Source organism: Triturus cristatus, chromosome 9, assembly GCF_964204655.1.
Source record: "Triturus cristatus chromosome 9, aTriCri1.1, whole genome shotgun sequence".
Classification (NCBI taxonomy): Eukaryota; Metazoa; Chordata; class Amphibia; order Caudata; family Salamandridae; genus Triturus; species Triturus cristatus.
In genome coordinates, this window is record NC_140592.1 from 1,095,442,187 (window position 1) to 1,095,462,141 (window position 19,955).

At 45.4% G+C, this 19,955-nt stretch overlaps 1 protein-coding gene across 7 annotated transcripts in view; it reads left to right on the top strand.

The window, feature by feature from the left end:
• The window catches only part of NIN (ninein), a 388,280-nt gene that overhangs the window by 186,245 nt on the left and 182,080 nt on the right, over nucleotides 1-19,955 (top strand). For all 7 annotated transcript variants that reach the window (XM_085626981.1, XM_085626982.1, XM_085626984.1 and 4 more), the window contains exons 7-9: nucleotides 6,745-6,891; nucleotides 9,208-9,375; nucleotides 18,672-18,808. In XM_085626981.1, coding sequence (XP_085483107.1) covers nucleotides 6,745-6,891; nucleotides 9,208-9,375; nucleotides 18,672-18,808 — 452 coding nt within the window. The remainder of the gene's footprint in view (nucleotides 1-6,744; nucleotides 6,892-9,207; nucleotides 9,376-18,671; nucleotides 18,809-19,955) is intronic.

Below are 19,955 nucleotides of genomic sequence, written 5' to 3' on the forward strand. Positions count from 1 at the left end.
TTCACAGCGCTAGTTGTTAGCAGGACTTAGTTACAGGTTCTTTGAGTGCAGTATCTTGGGGGACAGGTAGGGGTTGAGTTGGCAGGCTTAAGAGGCAGGATGGTTCCCTGCAGCACACTGGAGTTGGTCTCCTGGGTTTCCCCCTCACTGGGCAAGGTCAGAAGGCTGGCAGAGCCCCTCAGCTAACTTGGGTACAGCAGGGCCTAAGCTCAGTCAGTCTCAGTAGTGTAGGTTCCCCCCTAGGCCCAACTGCCTATACTCCGGCAGAGGTTCCCCCAGGTCCGGTGGTGCCCCAACGAACTAGTCAGGTTTCCCTCCTTTCCTCTTATACCCCTAGGTCAGGTGACCCTCCTGAAAGGCGGCAAAGCATAACTCCTCCCTGGATTGGAAGGTTCCAGGAGCTTCTACATGTCTGTCTATGGGACAAAAAGGCGGGACGGCAAAGATACAGTAGCACTATGTCCCAGCCGCTCCTGGCTACTGGTGCGTGTGTGTTCAATGGCCACTCCGCAGTAGCAGGGGCCTGTGGCAGCCATGTTATGAGGAGAGCGCACCTGCACCTCAGCACTGTTTGGCAGTGGTAAGGCGCCCAGAGGCCTAGGTCCAACAAAAAGATGGTGGCAAGAAAAAACGGGGTAGGACCACCCTAGGGCTGACACACCGTAACCTTTCTCAGCCGTTTTTTTTTCTTCATTTTTCCCTGTTGTGCCACTGTTATTGTGCCCTTCTGTGTCTTGCTCTAATTCCACCACGGTTTTTATTTTCTCGTGCCTGCCTGTTATTTTCGCCTTTTGCCGCTGCGGCCCCGAGCCCCCCCCCCACCCCCCCCCGGAATTCTCCGCTCCCGCCTCCTAGCCTCTCCTCCCTCCTATCTCCCCTACTTAATGGCAGCCACTGCACGGTTGCGCCGCTGGCGTGCCGAAGGCAAGCCCGTCCGCGACCTGACCGCGGCCAGCACCAGGAACCCTGGACCTTCCACTACCCATTGCTACAACACCACCACCCTCCCTTCACTCAACCCTGGAAGACTTCGAGAATGCAACCAGGCCTCGCCGAACACGACCCATGGCCAGTTCTCCTGCGTCCACTTCCACCAGACCCTCACCGCCACCCCGGCCTCCAACACTGCCAACGCCAGCACCGGCGACACCCTAAAATGCATCCTCCTCAATGTACGCTCCGTACACAAACACGCCATGGAAATCTGGAACCTACTCTACTCTCTCTCGCCCGACATCGCCTTCTTCACAGAAACCTGGACCAAAGCATCCACCGCCATCCCAGACGGATACAAGATCCAGAGGAAAGACCGCCCAAACCACCCAGGAGGGACCTCACCATCTCCCACAAGAGCACCCTTGCCTCACCACCTCCAGCGAAACCTTCCCCTCTGCCGAACACCTGCACTTCCAGATCCAGACCACCCCCAAAGCCACACTCCGAGGTACCCTCATCTACAGACCCCCCCGCCCCCCCACCGGCTCCCGAACACCCTTCGCCACCACCATCAACGACTTCATTGCACCCCACGCCATTGCCTCAACAAACTACATACTCATTAGAGACCTGAACTTCCACCTCGACAACCCCAGCGACCCAAACTCCGCTATCCTTCGTGACAACCTCGCCAGCATTGTACTTAAGTCATCAACACACCGACCCACAGAGCAGGACACCCTTGACCCCATCTTCGCGGCAGGAAACCGCATCCAATTCAGCCACACAACGCAGCCGACATGGACCGACCACCACTGCGTACACTTCGCCATCAACAAACCCAAGGCACCCAAACCAGCACCATGCCCACCACTAAAGAAATGGTGCAAGGTTACCGACGAGTAACTTAACTCCACCCTCACCCGAGACAACCACACTTGGGCACCCGACGCAAACGACGCAGCCAGAGAACTCCACACCTGGATCTCCGACTGCGCCGACAAGCTCGCCCTGCTACGCAACCCCGACAGACAACGCCCCAGGAAAGCCGCCTGGTTTACCACCGTTCTCCCAGAAACCAGCCGCACCTGTAGACACCTGGAGAAGAACTGGAGAAACACCAAGACAACCGAAAACCTCACCACCTACAAGGACGCCATGACGGACTACCACCACCAGATCAGAGCCACCAATAGTAACTTCATCCACAACAAAATCCTGGCCAACTTCAAGGAACTTTTCAGTGTCATTCAAGAATTTACCAACCCACGCAGTGAAGCCACAGACATCACCCCATCCCAAGACCTCTGTGACAAACTTGGAACCTATTCCCACCTAAAGATCAAAAACCTCCATGACCACTTCATCGACCATCAACCAGGTGCTACAGACGGTCCCTCACACCCCAGAAACACCAGCCAGCCCACCATCTCCAACTGGACACCGATCACGGACGAAGACACTGCCTCGACCATGAAAAGCATCCACTCGGCAGGGGGGGCGCCCCACTGACCCCCCCTGCCCCCCTCACATCTACCACAGAGCAGCGGCTGCCATTGCACCCGAACTACAACGCACCATCAACACCACCTTCAAAATAGGCACCTTCCCAGACGACTGGAAGGGTGCAGAAGTCAGACCTCTGCTCAAGAAGCCCACTGCTGACCCCACCGATCTCAAGAATTATCGGCTCATCTCGCTCCTCCCCTTCGCAGCCAAAGTTGCAGAGAATACAGTCAACAGGAAACTGACACGTTTCATTGAAGAGAATGCCGTCCCAATCCGGATTCTGAAGCAACCACAGCGCAGAGATCGCCCTACTCGGCGCCACAGATTACATCCGCACCCTCCTGGACCAAGGCCACTCCGCAGCCCTCATCCTACTCTACCTATCAGTGGCCTTCGACACAGCACACTAGCTGCAAGACTAAACGACACAGGCATACAAGGAACAGCCCTGGCTTGGATCCGATCATTCCTCACCAGAAGAAGCCAAAGGGTCAGACTCCCACCCTTCTTCTCCGACTCCACAAAAATCACCTGCAGTCCTACAGGGTTCATCCCTGAGCCCCACCCTCTTAAACATCTACATGGCCCCCCTCGCAGCCATGGTCCGACAACACTGCCTCAACATCGTATCCTACACCGACGACACCCAGCTCCTCCTCTCCCTCACCAAAGACCCCTCCACTGCCAAACTCAACTTCCAGAAAGGAATGCAAGACGTTGCAGTCTGGATGACCAACAGCTGTCTGAAGCTCAACGCCGAGAAGATAGAAGTCCTCGTCCTCGGTACCTCCCCTTCTGCATGGGACAGCACCTGGTGGCCGACCGCCCTCTGAAGCCTACCTACCCCCTCAGACCACGCCAAGAACCTCGGCATCGTACTCGACTCATCACTCACCATGAACAGACAGGTCAACCCCGTTACCTCCAGCTGCTTCAACATCCTCCGCACGACCTTCAAGTGAATCCCCCCTGAGTCAAGGAAGGCAGTCACCCACGCACTCATCACCAGCAGACTGGACTATGGAAACGCACTCTACGCCGGCATCAACAAGTCCCTACTCCGCAAACTCCAGACAATACAGAACACCGCCGCCAGACTCGTCCTCGGCATCCCCCGACACGAACACATCAGTCAACACCTACGAAGTCTCCACTGGTTCCCTGTGGAGAAAAGTCACTTTTAAAATCCTCACTCACGCCTACAAATGCCTACACAACAACAGACCCAAATACCTCAAAGACAGAATCAACTTCCACGTACCCAAAAGAAACCTCCGATCTTCCAACCTAGCACTGGCCAAAACCCCGCACATCCACAGAGCCAGAGCAGGAAGATCCTTCTCTCACATTGCAGCCAAGACATGCAAAGAGCTACCGGCAGACATCAGACGCGCCCCCTCCCTGAACACCTTCAGGAAGACCCTCAAGACCTGGTTCTTCGGTTAAACAGATCTGCCCCCCCCTCTCAGTGCCTTGAGACCCTCACGGGTGAGTAGCGCGCTTACAATTCCCTGATTGATTGATTGATTGATCACCATAACATTAATTAAGAAAGTGTGTGTGTGTGTGTGTGTGGACAGTATTTGCTACATCTTTACGGACTTTACAGGATATTAAGCCATAAATAAAGTTTTTTGCTTCATAAGTGTCAATGTTGTGGCACAAATTTGCATTGTTTGCATCATTTTAATCATTGTCTGTTCACTATATTCGTCAGAGTTTTAGGATTCAAACCTTGCTGGGGACCATTGGGAATAGGGACACCCTGTTAGGTGAGGTGTGATTTTTGTTCCTAAGAGCAGATTAAAATGATAGAACAGAAATAAACTAGTAATAGGTTGCGGGTAGCCCCTACACCAAATGGTGTGTTCTACACTGAAGGAGGAAGCCCAGCTGGCAGGCGTGCAGCAGGGCCTGGCAGACTGGAGAAGGTAACAGACTGTTGGAAGTAAACTATGCCATATGCTGGCTCCTAGCACCTCTAACTTCCCCACACCCCTAGGGGTGACAGTTGTGCTTTACAAGTGCTGATTTTTTTAATTGATTCTGCTTCGTACCAGTGCAGCTGAAGAGCTGCACCACATACTGGTCAAGCAGAACCCGCATCCGGCTTCTCCACTATTATGTATGACGGAGCGGTGGTGACAGTGACGGGTAGAGGGCGCGGAGAAGGAAGCTGCTCTTCCAGTCTTGGCAACTCACATGGTGCTGCCTTGTAAAACTAGTTTCTTCAATTGCACAGCGACCCGCTCACATCTCAAAGTGAACTGTAAACCCTTTCACAAAATAGGTCCCCAGCTCTGGAATGCACTGCAGAGCTGTGCTCCTATTAAATTTTCTCACAACATGGGAGGTTTCCTCACTTGATTTTGTTCCTCCTATGGGGAAAGGTAGGTGTGGCTGGGCAGCGCATCGCGTTCAGACACCGACAACTCATAGCCTATCTCCCCCTCTTACGCCATTCCAAGCAGAAGGTGAAAGTTATTATACTGTTCGCAGGTATGCTGATAACCCATGTAAACTCCAAAACACACATGTCCCTGCCATGCTTAATACACCCCTCAGCTGATGGTGTGTTAAGAAAAAAAGAGGCCACGTACAAAGAGCTAAATATTTCAGAGTGAGTTATGGTGTGCACTGTGCGATGGGCACCATAACTGACTATTTTCATGCCTTTTTAGGTCTCGCCTAGGCAGTACGAGCACTATCTCTTCGACATGCTATATCTCCTCCATGGGCTTTCAGCATGCCCATCGCTTGTCATTCGTTGGTTCATGTGACTTTCTAAATTCCTTACTTTTCATTGGTAAATCGTGCCCACTTTTCCCTCCTTTTGGTGAGTCATTCCCTCCCATAGCTACAGCTCAGTGTTGATGGTTTACATTTGAGAACCCATCATTGCTTTGGTGAGAGTATTATGTAATCGTTTTGAGTCAGGTGATGCTTTTTGTAAATCGGGGTCTTAAAGTAAGATTTCAACACTTATCTCAACAATTTTTCTCGCGCTGTTACATGCGCACTCAACCACAAGGTTTTTTTAAGGATGATACCAAGAACTCATGGCAGGGAACCTCATGATTCATAATATGATTCAGAACTACAATAAAAATTATCCGATTTCGTTTGTGTAGAGATACCTTTTCTTAATGTTTTTTAGATAGTTTTGTATAGTCTTGACTCCAGTACAGGATGGTGTTTGACAAAACAAAATATAACTATATAAACACAAAGTTTTAAAAAGTGTGCCAGGTTTCTTATCATTAATTTAGTAGGGTTTGTTGGCATGGAGCAGGTGTAGAGGTAGTATGAAAATAAAGTTTACGTAGAATGCACTTTGCAGGAGTGTGCACTATCTGGTTTATGTGACCAGTGCATCCTGACACATGGACTATAAATATTGCACTGTTTGTATAATATACTTGATGCAACAAGATCCAACACTGCACTTTTAGTATCATATACTTGCACAGCAGTAACACCTTTGTAAATGTTTCCTGAATCACACTGGATGACCCACTGTGTAAGTAATTGTATAGCTCTTCAGCCCTTGGCGGCACAACACCCAGGATAATATGCTGCATAACTAAATACTTATAAGGTCCTAAAGGCGAGATCTGTTGGGTTTGCCAATGCTTGTTTGCTTTTAAGTTCGCTGAACGTTTAGCTGCTTTTTCAGTAAATGTAATGTAATGTATAAAGGAGATACAGACCAAAATGTGATGAACTGTCTGATACAAAGTATTTTGCAAATGTAAATTATTCCCCTTTACATTCCAATAGAAGCACTTTCTGCAATGGGGAATGGTACTCTAAATTACCAATGGCATGAAGTGAGTAACACTCTTCTGGGTGGAGTGAAAGCCCACTCTACTTACATTTTAAAGAATTGGAATTAATACGCTTTGCAGACAGATGCACTGTTGAGCAAGATCATGTCGTTGGGTTGAAGACCGTGTGGCAAAAACAGTTTTCTCATATGTCTACTACAAAACAGATGTAGTGGATGAGTCCGTCATTTAAACTAACATGGTGCAGTTCTGAAGTTACTGTTTAAGAACAGGGTCTGGTTTTAAAGCCGTGTGCTTATCCAAGAGTTTTGCTTGTAGTGTTGTTGCATATCCTCTTGTCAAACCAAGATTCCTCGGTTTGAAAGCCCAGGAACTGGGTTCCTATTATTGGTCTATTTGATAGCCTCTTCAGAGATAGCTGTCATATTATGCCTAGCAATGAAATTCTTCTAAATAGTTATTGTAGTCTAGTTATCTCTGTTCTGATGATTAATAACACCTTTCTTTCCAGGCAATGGAAGACGCGTTCCAAAACCTTTCTCAAGATGACACCATGAGCCTGCAAGACTTTTTCTACGCTGTTTTTAAAAATGGAAGTCCTCCCACGCCTTCTTCATCCACTCCTTACAGACAGCTTAAAAGACACCTCTCCATACAGGTAAGAGGCAGTCTTTCGTAGACCTGGCCTGAATGGCTCCTGCTTTTACAGTAAGCTGAAGATGTGGAGGGTAGCGCTCAACTTTGATGCAGTGTCCTCCAGGTGTTTGGGGTTCCTAAATACTGATATGGTGTATCCGCCTGGTACCCTCACTGGTGATGAGATGCACTGTATAAATCTACAAATTTTAATTGTATTTAATTTGAGAGGACACCCTCTAAACACCTAATTCACAAAGTAGTATCAAATTTGCCACCTCATAAGTGGGTAGAAGTATATGCCAATGACGGACTGAAATGTAATATTCTACAATTAAAATCTGAGCACAGTGGTCCCTCATGGGCATCTGGTAAATACTTTGTAAATGTAGGTGAGTTTCTTGAATCACATAGAATAAGACAATGAATGGGTTATGTCATGTGTGGCCGCACAGCATGTTGTTTTAGCTGCTGGTGCTTTGTAGAAGTTAATTTGTGGAGAGAGGGAGCTGGGAGAGTGCCAGTCCCTCATTTCCTTTAGGGGGCTGGGCATGTAAGAAGGGCACCAGTGTTCCAGACCTCAGCCACCATCAGGTTAATTGGCACTCTTTGAACCCCAAGGCAGCAGAGAATAGGCTGCCAAAGCTCTAATCCAGATTCTAGCATGTGTTTCCCAGCTTCAGTAAGTCACCAGTTGTTTAAGCCTGGCCTAGGCTGTGCATGTAACTAATAAAATATCTCCTTCAGTGTGCCTTCGATTGGCTCTGGCTCCGCATTACTTTGAATACACTTGAATTTCCAGTCCCACCAAAGTGAAGGCTGGCAGAACTGTGACAAACATTCACTGTCTGTCTGACAGGATTACTCCTCATGCACTGTTTAAGCCTCGCTTAAATAAAGGTGCAGTTGTTTTTTGTTGGAGACCTTGTGTTATCGGTACGCTTATCTGCAGGACAAAAAAAAGGGCTTTTGTTCAGCTGGTCCTAAGTTATAGGGTGTTTGCATTTTTTAGAAGTTGCCACTGGCTGGGAGGGCTGCCTTAAAGCCATGGCATTCGTGGGTGATTTTATAGTGCTTTAAGTTTCCCCTTCGTAGCTTCCTCACTGTTCTGCTGTCGCTCGCCAGCATGCTCTTACTTTAGCTTTGCAGCCAGTTATTTTTAAATTGTGTCACAGGAATTGGTAAAGCCAACCCTTCTTAAATGGCAACGTGCGTGCACTTGTAATGGTTTTCAAAAAACATGAAAAACTTAATTACAAGGTATGCATGTACAGCACCAATAATGGATTCCCGAAAAAAACACATGTAATTGTATAATAAAATGGCCAACATGCACGCGCGTGCAGTGTAGCGGTCATCTACTGGATTTTCAGTAAACATAAAATCGATTACAAGATGGCCTGTGTCCTTGTGCATACATGCACGCTGGACCTCTTGTAATGGAGTTTGTTTTTTTAAAACCTCATTACAAACTAGGTGCTGTGAAGGAAGGCGCATCCATGAGAGGCCATATCTGGGGGCAAAATCTATGGGTCTGCATTCTGTAGCGAAGGCGATTACTGTAGTCTTTGATAATGCTTGTTATACAAAAGTGCTTTTCAAATCCTGTCCAAATGTTAGTATTTTTTTTTTAAACAAACCACTAACTAATACACAAGTAAAGGGATGCTGTAGATAATGAATTTCTACGGTCATGTAATGGCTGCGGTACGATGCCCCCCCCCCCCCCCCCCCCCTCTCCCCTCTCAATATGTGACATTCGGGGGGGGGGGGCGCGAGTTGGTTCGTTTTGAAAAAAAATTCTGTTGTGTATATATCCCCGTGAAAGATAGCGACATTTTTATGCCCCAATGGGCAGACCGGTCAGTCTGCGTGAATCACTGCAGTTCATTTGAGTCCGTTGTAATTCGGCTTGAGGCATGTGTTTTAACAAAACGGGGCTGCAACAAAGCGCGGGTGCGACCAGAGATCCTGCACCTTGCTGGCACAGGATAAATACTTCCTGGTTCTGTCAATCCACCGGAGAGTAACCTGCTGCAATTGGACCTTATTTGGCCCGTTCAACAAGGAGCGGTCTGATTGGCCTTGAGGGGAGGGTGCGCGAGGGGGCTTTAGTAACAAGTAAACATCAGGAGGAAAGTCCGCGTGCAAGGAGAGTTAGGGCCGTTCTGTACTGGTTGTGTTCCCTAAACCGTTTTGGGAAAACGAGCTGTCCATTTTTCCTGCAATTGAAACCTGTAGGTCCCTGCAGAGGTCTACAGGCTGACAAACATTTATATATGTGAATGAAGCTTGTTGCTCGTGTGTTGCTGAAGGCCTGTTTCTTTCTGCCCTGCAGTCGTTCGATGAAAGCGGGAGGCGGACCATCACTCCTTCAGCCATGATCAGCATGATCGGCTTCCGGCTCTTCTCCTGTTTGGACGATGGGTCGGGGTACGGCTCGGTGGAGCAGATCCTGGACCTCTGGCACGAGGAAGGCATCGAGAACAGCCAGGCGGTGCTAGAGGTAGGTCTACTGCGCGGCATCGGCCGTCTGGTTACATGCATTCTTGCTGTGTATTGCTCTCTGTATGACAAACCTAGTAAAGCGTTGAAGCAAACTTATAATTTGTGTCGAAGAAATTGTCTTCATGCCGCAGATGTTTTAATGTATGGCAGTTCTTTCTAATAGTTTGTTGGCTGAACAAAAGGGGGAACCTATTTCTTGGGCCGGTGGTGCCCATTCTCCCTAGTTCTACTATCCTTTTGGGGTTATTTTTCTCAAATAGCTTCATCTCAGTCAGACCACTACACCTACATGCACTCCTGCACAGAGATCACACCTGCATGCAACTATAAAGCAATGTCTAGAGACCTACACATACATTCAGAGACCGATACATACACAGATTACCAGACCCATGTGCACCAGTGTACACAGATAAGCCTATTTACACAGCCCCATGGCACAAATCAGCTGACCTAAATGCACATAAATCACCAGATGTGCAGTTGCACATGCAAGTAGATTACCACACATGCAAACAGATACAGTCAAAGACAACACACACACCTAAGCATATACTAACAGAGGGATGGGCAGATACCCATTTATCACCTCCTTTGGAAGAGATCACATTTCAGACGGAGAAAATAGTGAAGTGTAAAAATCCATTCAGTCTTTGACATCAGTTTGGAGAAATAGTTTCTAGTGGGTTTTAAAAGACTTCAGACTCCCATCTCATCCTCATTGAGATGATGATGAGTAAGTAACATCACAATGGATGCCCGTTACTTTGCTGGCCTCTTTTGTATAATTCTACATACCTAGCGTTGAGTCCGTATCTGCATCTCTGACTAGTAGATGTCCCATTAGGGTTACCAGATAGATCCATGCGCACCAAATAAGAAGTATACAATTCTTGACTTTCCTTCATTGTTATCTATGCAAGTTCATCTGGATCAAAAACGAAGACTAGAATTTTTCGGCTTTCGCCATATATTTCTTTTTTTGTTGTTGTTTTTAATAAATGAGAATTAAGACATGACATATAGCGCTTCTGGCGTGATCAGCCAACCCAAACTGTACATAGCAGATTATATGCATTAACCTGTTCCAGTGCTCATTTTCAACACTGATCAATGTTGCCAACTGTAGGAAACTGGATTTTTGTTGCCGTACCCCCCACCCCCCGTTTTTGCCTGATATTTGATGCTAACCAGGTGCCCAGTACCAGTGTTATTTCCATAAAAACTGTACAATTGTTTGCCCAGTTACCAAACTCTTTATCACCCTCTGTAAGTCCCTAGTAAATGGTGCCCTCTGGTATCTAGGCCCGAAGGTACTAAAGAGGGTCCCAAAGGGCATCAACACGAATTGTGCCACCCTAAGTGACCCTTCACAAAGCACATGCAAGGCTGCGTGTCTTGGTGCAGACAAAAGTGAAAACCCCGCATGTCACATATCCCTGTGTGCCATGTCCCCTACCATTACATGCGATATTGCTAACTCACCGGACAGCCCTAAGACAGGGTTCTGAATATTACATGTTAGGGCATGCCTGCATGAGCAGATATGCTCCTGTCAGTCCTATTATTGCCTGTGCAAGTTACCAGAGAAGCCATCTTAAGACTGTTGCGGCACACTGGTGAAAACGACTTCCCCACCTACACGATGGCTAAACTGAAAACAGGGATGTTTAGTATTGAACATCTCATTTTGATAACCCCATACTGATGTCAGTGTTGGAGTTAACAATACGTGCACCCTGATGGCACCATAGAGGTGCCCCATGAAAACCTACCAGCCAGTGGTGTCCTTGCTGACTGATTTCTGCCAGCATGCCACCCTAGACGCTGCTTTGACATCCTAGGGTGAGAGGCTTTTGCTCTCAGGAGACTCGGAACAAAAGCCTGTCTGGAAAGAGGGTGTAACACCACCTTCCACAGGATGACCTTCTGATTAGCATTCCTTGGGTGGCAAACCTCAAAGAGCTAAAAAACGGTGATGGATTAAAACCATGATCTCCTGACTTGGTAAGAGTATTCTGCATCATTCAGAAACTCTGTCCATCACCACCCCCTTTTTCCCAAATCGATTTTATCCACACTCAGTGTGGGAGGGTATGCTCAGACGTGAGTCCCTTGCTCATTGCACCATCAGGATTCAGGCAAGCCGGGCCGACGAAGGCTGTGATGCCAGAAACCGGTCCCCGGAAGCTTGTTTCCTTCCCAGTATAAGAATTGGCTTGGTAGTTTGGTTTGCCCTGTTCCCATCATGCACTGGGACAGATACAGACTAATTTGCATGTAGCCGGGTTCTGAGCTGGGATGGTGCAGTGAGCTAAAAAACGGTGATGGATTAAAACCATGATCTCTTGACTTGGTAAGAGTATTCTGCATCATTCAGAAACTCTGTCCATCACCACCCCCTTTTTCCCAAATAAACCTCAAAGAGCTGCAGCCTTTGAAATGCAAATCTGGATCCCCTTCACAGGAGAGGAAGCAGACCCCCTTGGCACCTGGACAGGTGGGAAATTAGCTAGTCGGATAGGTGCACCACCTCCAGGCTAGTGCCACCCCAAAGATGGGTTACTGTGAGGTGGATGTGATTTTTCAAAAGTAGCCATCTTTGTGATGGCATACTTAGGAATTATGGGACAGGGTTGTGCCCACTTCCCACAGGAAGTGGTCATATAAGGGACGTAGTAACTCCAAGGGCCAGTTGCCCTTTGGTTACTTCCCCACACTCCCATAACGCCCATAAATTCAGTAATTAGGGGAGCCCCTGGCACCAGATCCTGATGACCTACGAAGGAGGACACGAAGAGCTGCAAAAGCAGAAGACCGAAGAGCGCCCCTAACTAAGCCCCAGCCCTGCTGTACTTTCTGCCATTCTGTGTCGAACCTGCACCAAAGGTGACTTGTCCTACAGCTGTGTGCCTCCAAAACCTGGGAGGACTACCTGCCTTCAACAGAGATCAAGACCTCTTGAAGAACAGCAGAACTGTTTCCTGCACCCTTCAGGAACTCCAAAAGCGAAAACTCTGATGTTTCCGGTACCGCCAGAACCTGACACCTGATGTCACCACTGCACCAGTCGCGTCCGGCCTGAGTTGAAGTTGTATTGTGGATAGCTCCATAGAGCTGATGTCAGCCTACACTAAAGTAATATAGGTCACATGGGAGGTTTTTGGGATTTTCTTTGGTTGTTCCCCCTTCTCCCAGACCTGAAAGTAACTCTTGGGGGGTACATTTGGACAATGATAGCACCTAACTAGGCCCCAGCCCTGCTGTTCTTTGTCATTCTCTGTCGAACCTGCGCCAAAGACGACTTGTCCTGCAGCTGTGTGCCTCCAAAACCTGGGAGGACTACCTGCCTTCAACAGAGACCAAGACCTCTTGAACAGCAGAAGTGTTCCCTGCATCATGCAGGAACTCCAAAAGTGAAGACTCTGAGGCCTCCGGAACTGCCAAAATCTGACACCTGAAGTCACCACTGCACCCTTCACTTCCAGCCCGAGTTGAAGTGGGCCACCGGTGTCAACAAGGTCCTCCAGAACTCCCTGATGTTTCCTGTAGCCTCTGCATGCAGGCCCCTTCAACTGCTCCAGGTAAGGAAACTCTACGCCTAAAAGACAGCTCTATATCTGTTGTCTTCGGGCCTTGGAAAAGAGGACCCCAGGTGTCCCGACGTCCCTGAGCATCGCAAGCCTTGAACCCCCCCTCTTGTTGGTTGGCTCAAACTGGCCTTGCAGCCAAAGCCTGCAGCCTCTTTTTACAGTGACCGCTCTCCATATAAACCTGTTAGGCTCCCGATGCTGTTTTGCACCCGGCTGCCCTCATTCCGCCGCTGGTGATGTTCTGTTGGTGCTGCCCACCACTCGCCTTAACTCCTGGAGATTGGTCTTGTAAGTCGCCGTACTATACCGGTTTACAGAACTTGTTCTTCCTTCTATAGGATAACATTGCAGAACTCAAATTGCACTGTGGCCACTTTTTAAAGTGAAAATAATTTATATTTAAACTTACTTACCTGAACAATTTTTCTCAGATGCCTGAACATATAAAAAAAATACTTGCTATTTTTATAAATTGGTATGGATGTCCTTCTTGAGTCGTGTTATTTAGTGATCATTGTGTGAATTTCCAAATGTCTTGCTCTCCTCTGTGTTAAGCCTAATCTTTCTCAGCCACACTACCACCTACTAGAGCACTTTGGGATTGCATATCAAGCCCCTGTCCACACTCATAAGAGAACCCCTGGAGTCCTTACACGGTATGTTAGAATGTTGATATCACATAAAGAGCCAGCTTCCTACACAAACTTAGTTTTTGTCCTTGCAAAATACTTCCTCTAAAATTCTATTAAACTTAAAAAAACCCAAAAAACTAACACTTCATATTTTTTTTTCTCCCGTCTTTCAAATTCTATTACTCTTTTTACATTTCCTTGGGTTCTAGAAATATCCTACCCAATGAATCATTCCATTGGGCTCTAAGAGGTATCTCCCGAGTTACGTTGAAAGACATAAGATATTTCGTAAGCCAGTGAGCTAATACTGCAACCTTGACAGCCTGTTAGGGCTGAATCTTTCAATGGGTTTCTCGCAGGAGAAGTTTCTATCAAATTCTCCCACACGACCTATAATGCTTTCATTTCGGCTAGTACAAGCTCTAGTGGGCTTCCTTTTCTAAACCGATCAAAGCCTGCTACATGATATCATTTAAACATTTTATTCAAAACATATTTTTCTTTTAGTCAAAGTAGTATTTTTACTCCATAGTGCACTTTTTTTGATATGAAACATTTTCGAGCATCATTTTTTTATAAGGTGAAAAACTATTTTTTTATACATGTTATTAAAACATGACTAGAAGCCTTCCCTACTATCACCAAAGCAGCCTTGTTCAGGAAGGAACAATGTTGGGTTTTTAAATTGGGGGACACACACAAGGGGGGTTGAATGATGGCATACTTTGGGCTGAACTGCACCGCTAACTCGCCCTGCCTATACTGTTTCAGTATTATATTGACCTCCACGCTGTTGTGAAATAAATTTCCCACTTAGAGTCCTCCTTCTGCATTTTCAATGCAGACGATGTAGGTAGGTCCCTTACATTATAAGTCCATGCTGACTTACCCCTATACGGATGTCAATTGTTTAGTTTACTAATTTTACATCTTAACGTCCGAAGTCAATAAAGTTTTAATATATCCTGACCCAATATGGCCGCCACATCATCTACTGTGGATATATTGATTGTCATGGAGACTATCCTCAATACCTTGACGTCCTTAGTCATACAAGTTTCAATATATCCCCACCCAAAATGGCCGCCACGTTTTCCCACGTTATTGACATCGCTACTTATAGTGACACACTCTTCTCGGGGCCCAGAGCGAGGGTAGGACGATCGCTAGTTGCCCGCCTACACTTGTGAGTACATTTCCTGTCACTCCTGTCTCCACGGTAAGCCTTTGTTTGTTACCCACTAGAATCTCTTTTGTGTTTATACCGTGGTCATTTTATTTTTGTTTCCTTAGCGATCGGAGCAACTAAAGTGCTCTGGTTCAATCCCCGTCAGCTTGGACTAGGTAACGAGGGGTGAGTCTTTCTGCCTTGTACCTCCTTCTCGTTTTTATCACTTTTGGCATTAGTGTTTTAATCGCGCACTCATGTTCTGCGCCCACCCCCAGTAACACGGGACGGTTTTTCCCGCTACTTTATTGATTCATTTAGGATGCTGGCTGTACACATTGCCGCCGTACGCCTTTGCTTTTTAACCTGACGCACACTAGTTGAAGTATTCCAACTTAGTTACAATCTCGGAACTTTCCGGAGCTACTGCTCGGACGTACCCTTCAGAACTAGTATGTGTACATGGCGGCGCCATTTCTAGAAAAGGTGGTTTCCACAATACAATGATTTTTTCGAATAGATCTGCTTGCTCTCCTTCGTTCAAATCCTACTGGAGTTCACTATGACTTGAGATCTAGCGCAACTACAAACACGTTGTGTATGGGTTGGGTTGTTTGTGCTACACCACACTCAAGGCACCCTCACGTGTATGTAGTCACGACGTACTCGTCTACATTGCAATATGTATTACCATTTTGTTCCGATGATTGTTAAGGCCCCATAATTGAGGGGTAGCTCAGTGAAGGCACTCAACAATACACGTGTGTTCATTGATCTGCACTTAAATAATTTAGTGCATGATTTTTATGTTTTCGTTGGTCTAACCCTTGGTTGTTTGTTTCGTTTTTTATCTCTCCCTTCTCCCACAGGTCTATAGTATACCCCAGTACCAGTTCTTTAGTATACCCCCTACCGTCTCTAGCAAACTTGACTTCATTGTACTAGACGGTAGTGCACTCATTACACAATTATTTCATTGGTCCTGACGAAGTGCCATTGACCCCTTGTGGGGCAGTCTGGGCACAAAACATGTTGACCACTTCCACTACATTAGCCCTTAAGGAACATTACTCCAAAATAAAGGCTGCTACACAGTTTTAAATTAGGGTAGAGCTACCTCAATAATAAACACTTGACTTAAGTAGGATTGCTCTATACCTATTTTACTCACCCTATACTCAGTGCACTACCCAGCCCTCACACCCACACGCACCCTACGGCTTCTTCAAAAGATCCCCGATAAAGAGCCCCGGTTTCGGGAGCCCGTCGGGCATTGCAGCGCCGGCCTGACTAGGGGCAAATGCCCATATGATGAAGCATGACATCCCTTGGGGTGTGTGAGGGCATTTTGAAGAAAGACCTGTCTTTCCCGTTCCCCTCTTCCCCTTCCCCCCTCCCCCACAAGCTAATCAGGAACTGCTCAATTTCTTTACACATTAAAACATGACGGGCACATGAACAGCACATTTCATAATTGCAAATGCAATGCATGTAAATACACTTTCAATAATGTAGAAATTGCTTTTCTTATCCCCATCAAAAGAAAAGAAAATTTGTAGAAGAAAATCAAATCACACCACACACCTCACTCCATTTTATCTTCACCCAAACGATACATACATGCACACATTCAACCTATCTTTCATCACCAAGCTTAAAATAACGTGCTAATACACTGCATGGTTGAGATCCTATTTATCCATCCATGGTGTAGCAGTCAGCCGGGAGTACATCTAGCCCACGTACGTTTCGGTGGGTTCAGTTAATTAATGTCCACCTTCCTCAGGGCCATCCAATTTATATTTTGAATCTCAATAGTAGAGGTGCGATGAGGAAATCCTGTGTGGATAACCAGAAAGTTTTCTTATCCTGCAGTCTACTGTTCACTGGCAAGCCAGGGATGAAATCCTAGTATTGATACTTCTTACAGCACAAGAAGTTAGATTATAAATATGGCGCAGTAATGCTTACATCTCAGTGTTGTGGGGTTCAAGCGCCGAGTTTTAATGTAGAGGTCTCTTGAAATAAAATCTTCAAATGTATTATAGATTAGACCTTTAGAGCAGACTCGTGGTTCAATCAATTAGGCTGTAATTATATTTGTATTAATCGTGAAAGTCCTTCTATGTCGAATCTCTTCGTCCTGCTTATCCAAAGAGGTTGAATGTGTGTATGTATGGTTTGGGTGAAGATAAAATGCAGTGAGGTGTGGTGTGATTTGATTTTCTTCTACAAATTTTCTTTTCTTTTGATGGGGATAAGAAAAGCAATTTCTACATTATTGAAAGTGTATTTACATGCATTGCATTTCCAATTATTAAATGTGCTTTTCATGTGCCTGTCATGTTTTAATAACACATGTATAAAAATATTGTTTTTCACCTTATAAAAAAATGATGCTTGAAAATGTTTCATAAAAAAAAAAGTGGAGTAAAAATACTACTTTGACTAAAAGAAAAATGTTTTGAATAAAATGTATAAATGATATCAGGTAGCAGGTTTTGATCTATTTAGAAAAGGAAGCCCACTAGAGCTTGTACTAGCCGAAATGAAAGCACTATAAGTCGTTTGGGAGAATTTTGTTGTATGTTATTGAAGTTTCTATCAATCACATCCTTTAGTCATGTTAGCACGGTGTAGAAGCTAAACTCCATTCTTAGGTGCATGAGTCTTGTATACCTTTCTTGATCGACATATTGCAAAGCCTGCAATTCTACTTGGTACTCTCTATCCACTTCTTAATGGTATGTTTCAAAAGATTTTGCCATGAGTGTCATTCATAATGTTAAGCCTGAAAGGGACTCATTACTTGTGACCGATATTAATTCATGCAGTCCGCCCAACATTAAAAAAAAAAAAAAATCATTGGTAAAAGGAACTGCAGCAGGAGAATTGTTTTATGAGGTCCGCTAAAGAGAAGTTGCCGTTCCAGTGTTACTGGTCATGGGCTGTAGTAAAAAGAAATGCACCGTTAAGAGGTAAAAGTCAAGAGGCTAGGCAGCTGAGAGGAAGGTGCAGGAAAGATTGGGAGCTTAGCACCCAGGCAGACAGAATGTGCCCTCTAGTCAGAAGCGCCAAGGGGCAATCCTGTTCCTGGCATCCAGTGTGACTTCCCAGGATAAATAGCAAGCATTGTAGTGACTTCTCCCCATTTAATACACCAGGTTTGTGTTGCCTACCTCCATTTATGTAGCCAGTGATGATAGTTCAGATGAAGTGGCTCGTTAAAAAAATGGATGACTACAATGCATTCTATCTGGGTCCTGCAAGTTGACTGTTGGGAATGTTTTCAGTGGTAAAATATATTGGTGCTTGATTTGTTTAAATGTTAGCATTTTAATTCAGGTGTTTAAAGACTGCCTGCATTGATTCACTTTTACCGTAGAAAATTCCATAAACTGACCTAAATCTATATATATTTCTTGGTGGCTTCTGCTTTCTTATGCCACTCACATTCACAAGTGGTGAATTTTTTGGTAAAGTTTGATATTTCACATTCCAGAGATGTAGGTCTTCATTTTTCCTCTGCACGTATCTTCTCCTGTGTTATGAAGAGATTAATTCTAGGATAAAAACAGAAAACATGTTACTCTTACTTACTCTAAGAAGATAAGTCTGCGTTCTGCCCATAATTCCAGTGCGGGGAGGGAGAATCATCAGATGGTACAAGGTTTTCATACCCAAAAAAATAAATCAAGCAAATTAGTCCACACTGCCTGAACTTTCAGAGATGTCTATGAATTGCTTAATGTGCACTATAAAATTACTTCATACCGATGTACACATAGACCATTATATGAAAACAAAACAATCTGATCATAACTTGTATCAAAGGTTATTTATGTATATAAAGCTGTGGTTGCAAATTAACTTTTTTTTTTTTTTTTTTTTTTTAAATTAGGCTTTGGATTTTGGCATGGATGGAAAGATCAACCTGACTGAGCTGACCATGGCCTTGGAGAACGAGCTGCTGATCACCAAAAATGAAATCCATCGGGCTGTGCTCGCCAGTTTCAAATCTGAGATTCGGCATTTAGTGTAAGTACGAGACCTGTGGTTACGTGTTGTTCTGAATGGTTTCTTTCCTGTCTAAGGCTGAGATGGTCCAGGGCTTCCTTTGACAATCATTCACCATTGAAGAAGTGTTTCCCCAATCCCCCATAGACTTACCCTCATTCTATGAATACTGGGGCGGTGGGGGAGGTTATTGCTAATTTCACCGCACCACTTTCATTCCTCCTTAACGTGTTCACACCTCGAAGACAGAATTTGCTGATGTGTTCCGCATCTAGCCGAATCAAATTCCCCATCTTCACTGAGTCTTTTACTGTTGCTTGTATTTGGCTTGATCGAGAAAGCATTGGCATGTTTTCTGCTTAGACATGCGTGTCCTCAAGATTGGCCTTTTATCTTAAACAATGGTTTGATAGAAATTCATATGAGATTTATTAGTAAAGCATTTGTCTCCTCATATTTTGCACTTTTGTAACATTGTAAATCATCTCTTACACAAATACTCAGCTCAATGCATCAGTCTGGGAAGGATGAATGGAAGGGTCTACAGTAGAGGATTGCTCCCTGTGACTTCTGGATACCAGTCTCAACCACTGATGCTTAATGAAGCCAGCTATGCGGCCTGTAGTAAGAACCTAAAGTGTTTTAGTAGTAGGAGTCCAGGATCCTGAAGTACTTGTGCTTCAACATTATGGAATCCTATGGAAGGCAAGCATATCATCTGTCTTAATTGCTGGTACCCCATGTGTGCTTTCTAGTGATGCTGAAGTCATCTTATTTCCTTATGCTGGTTAGTAGATTGATGTGGGAATGTGACCTCGTTGCCTAGTCTGCCCTTCTAATTGCTGTCTGGCAAGGTTGTCCTTAAGACTGAATTCTACCCTCACGTTATTTAGGGGCTGTATGATTTCGCACGGCTCTGTGTGGTGACCCCTTGGAATGTTCTTTACTCAGGTGGCATATTTTGAGGCCTTTGGAGTCAGGCTCTTAGCAGGTTGATATTAACTTATTTTACAGTGTTGTGGATAACATGTAAACATTTTGTCTCTATAATTCAAATTTTATGCAGGCTGTTACAAATTTTGACAAAAAAAGTGTAGCTACCTTGTAGTTAAAATCCCCTTGAGTCAGTTTTGACTTTTTAGCCAAAACAGTCCTGCCTTAAGTTTTA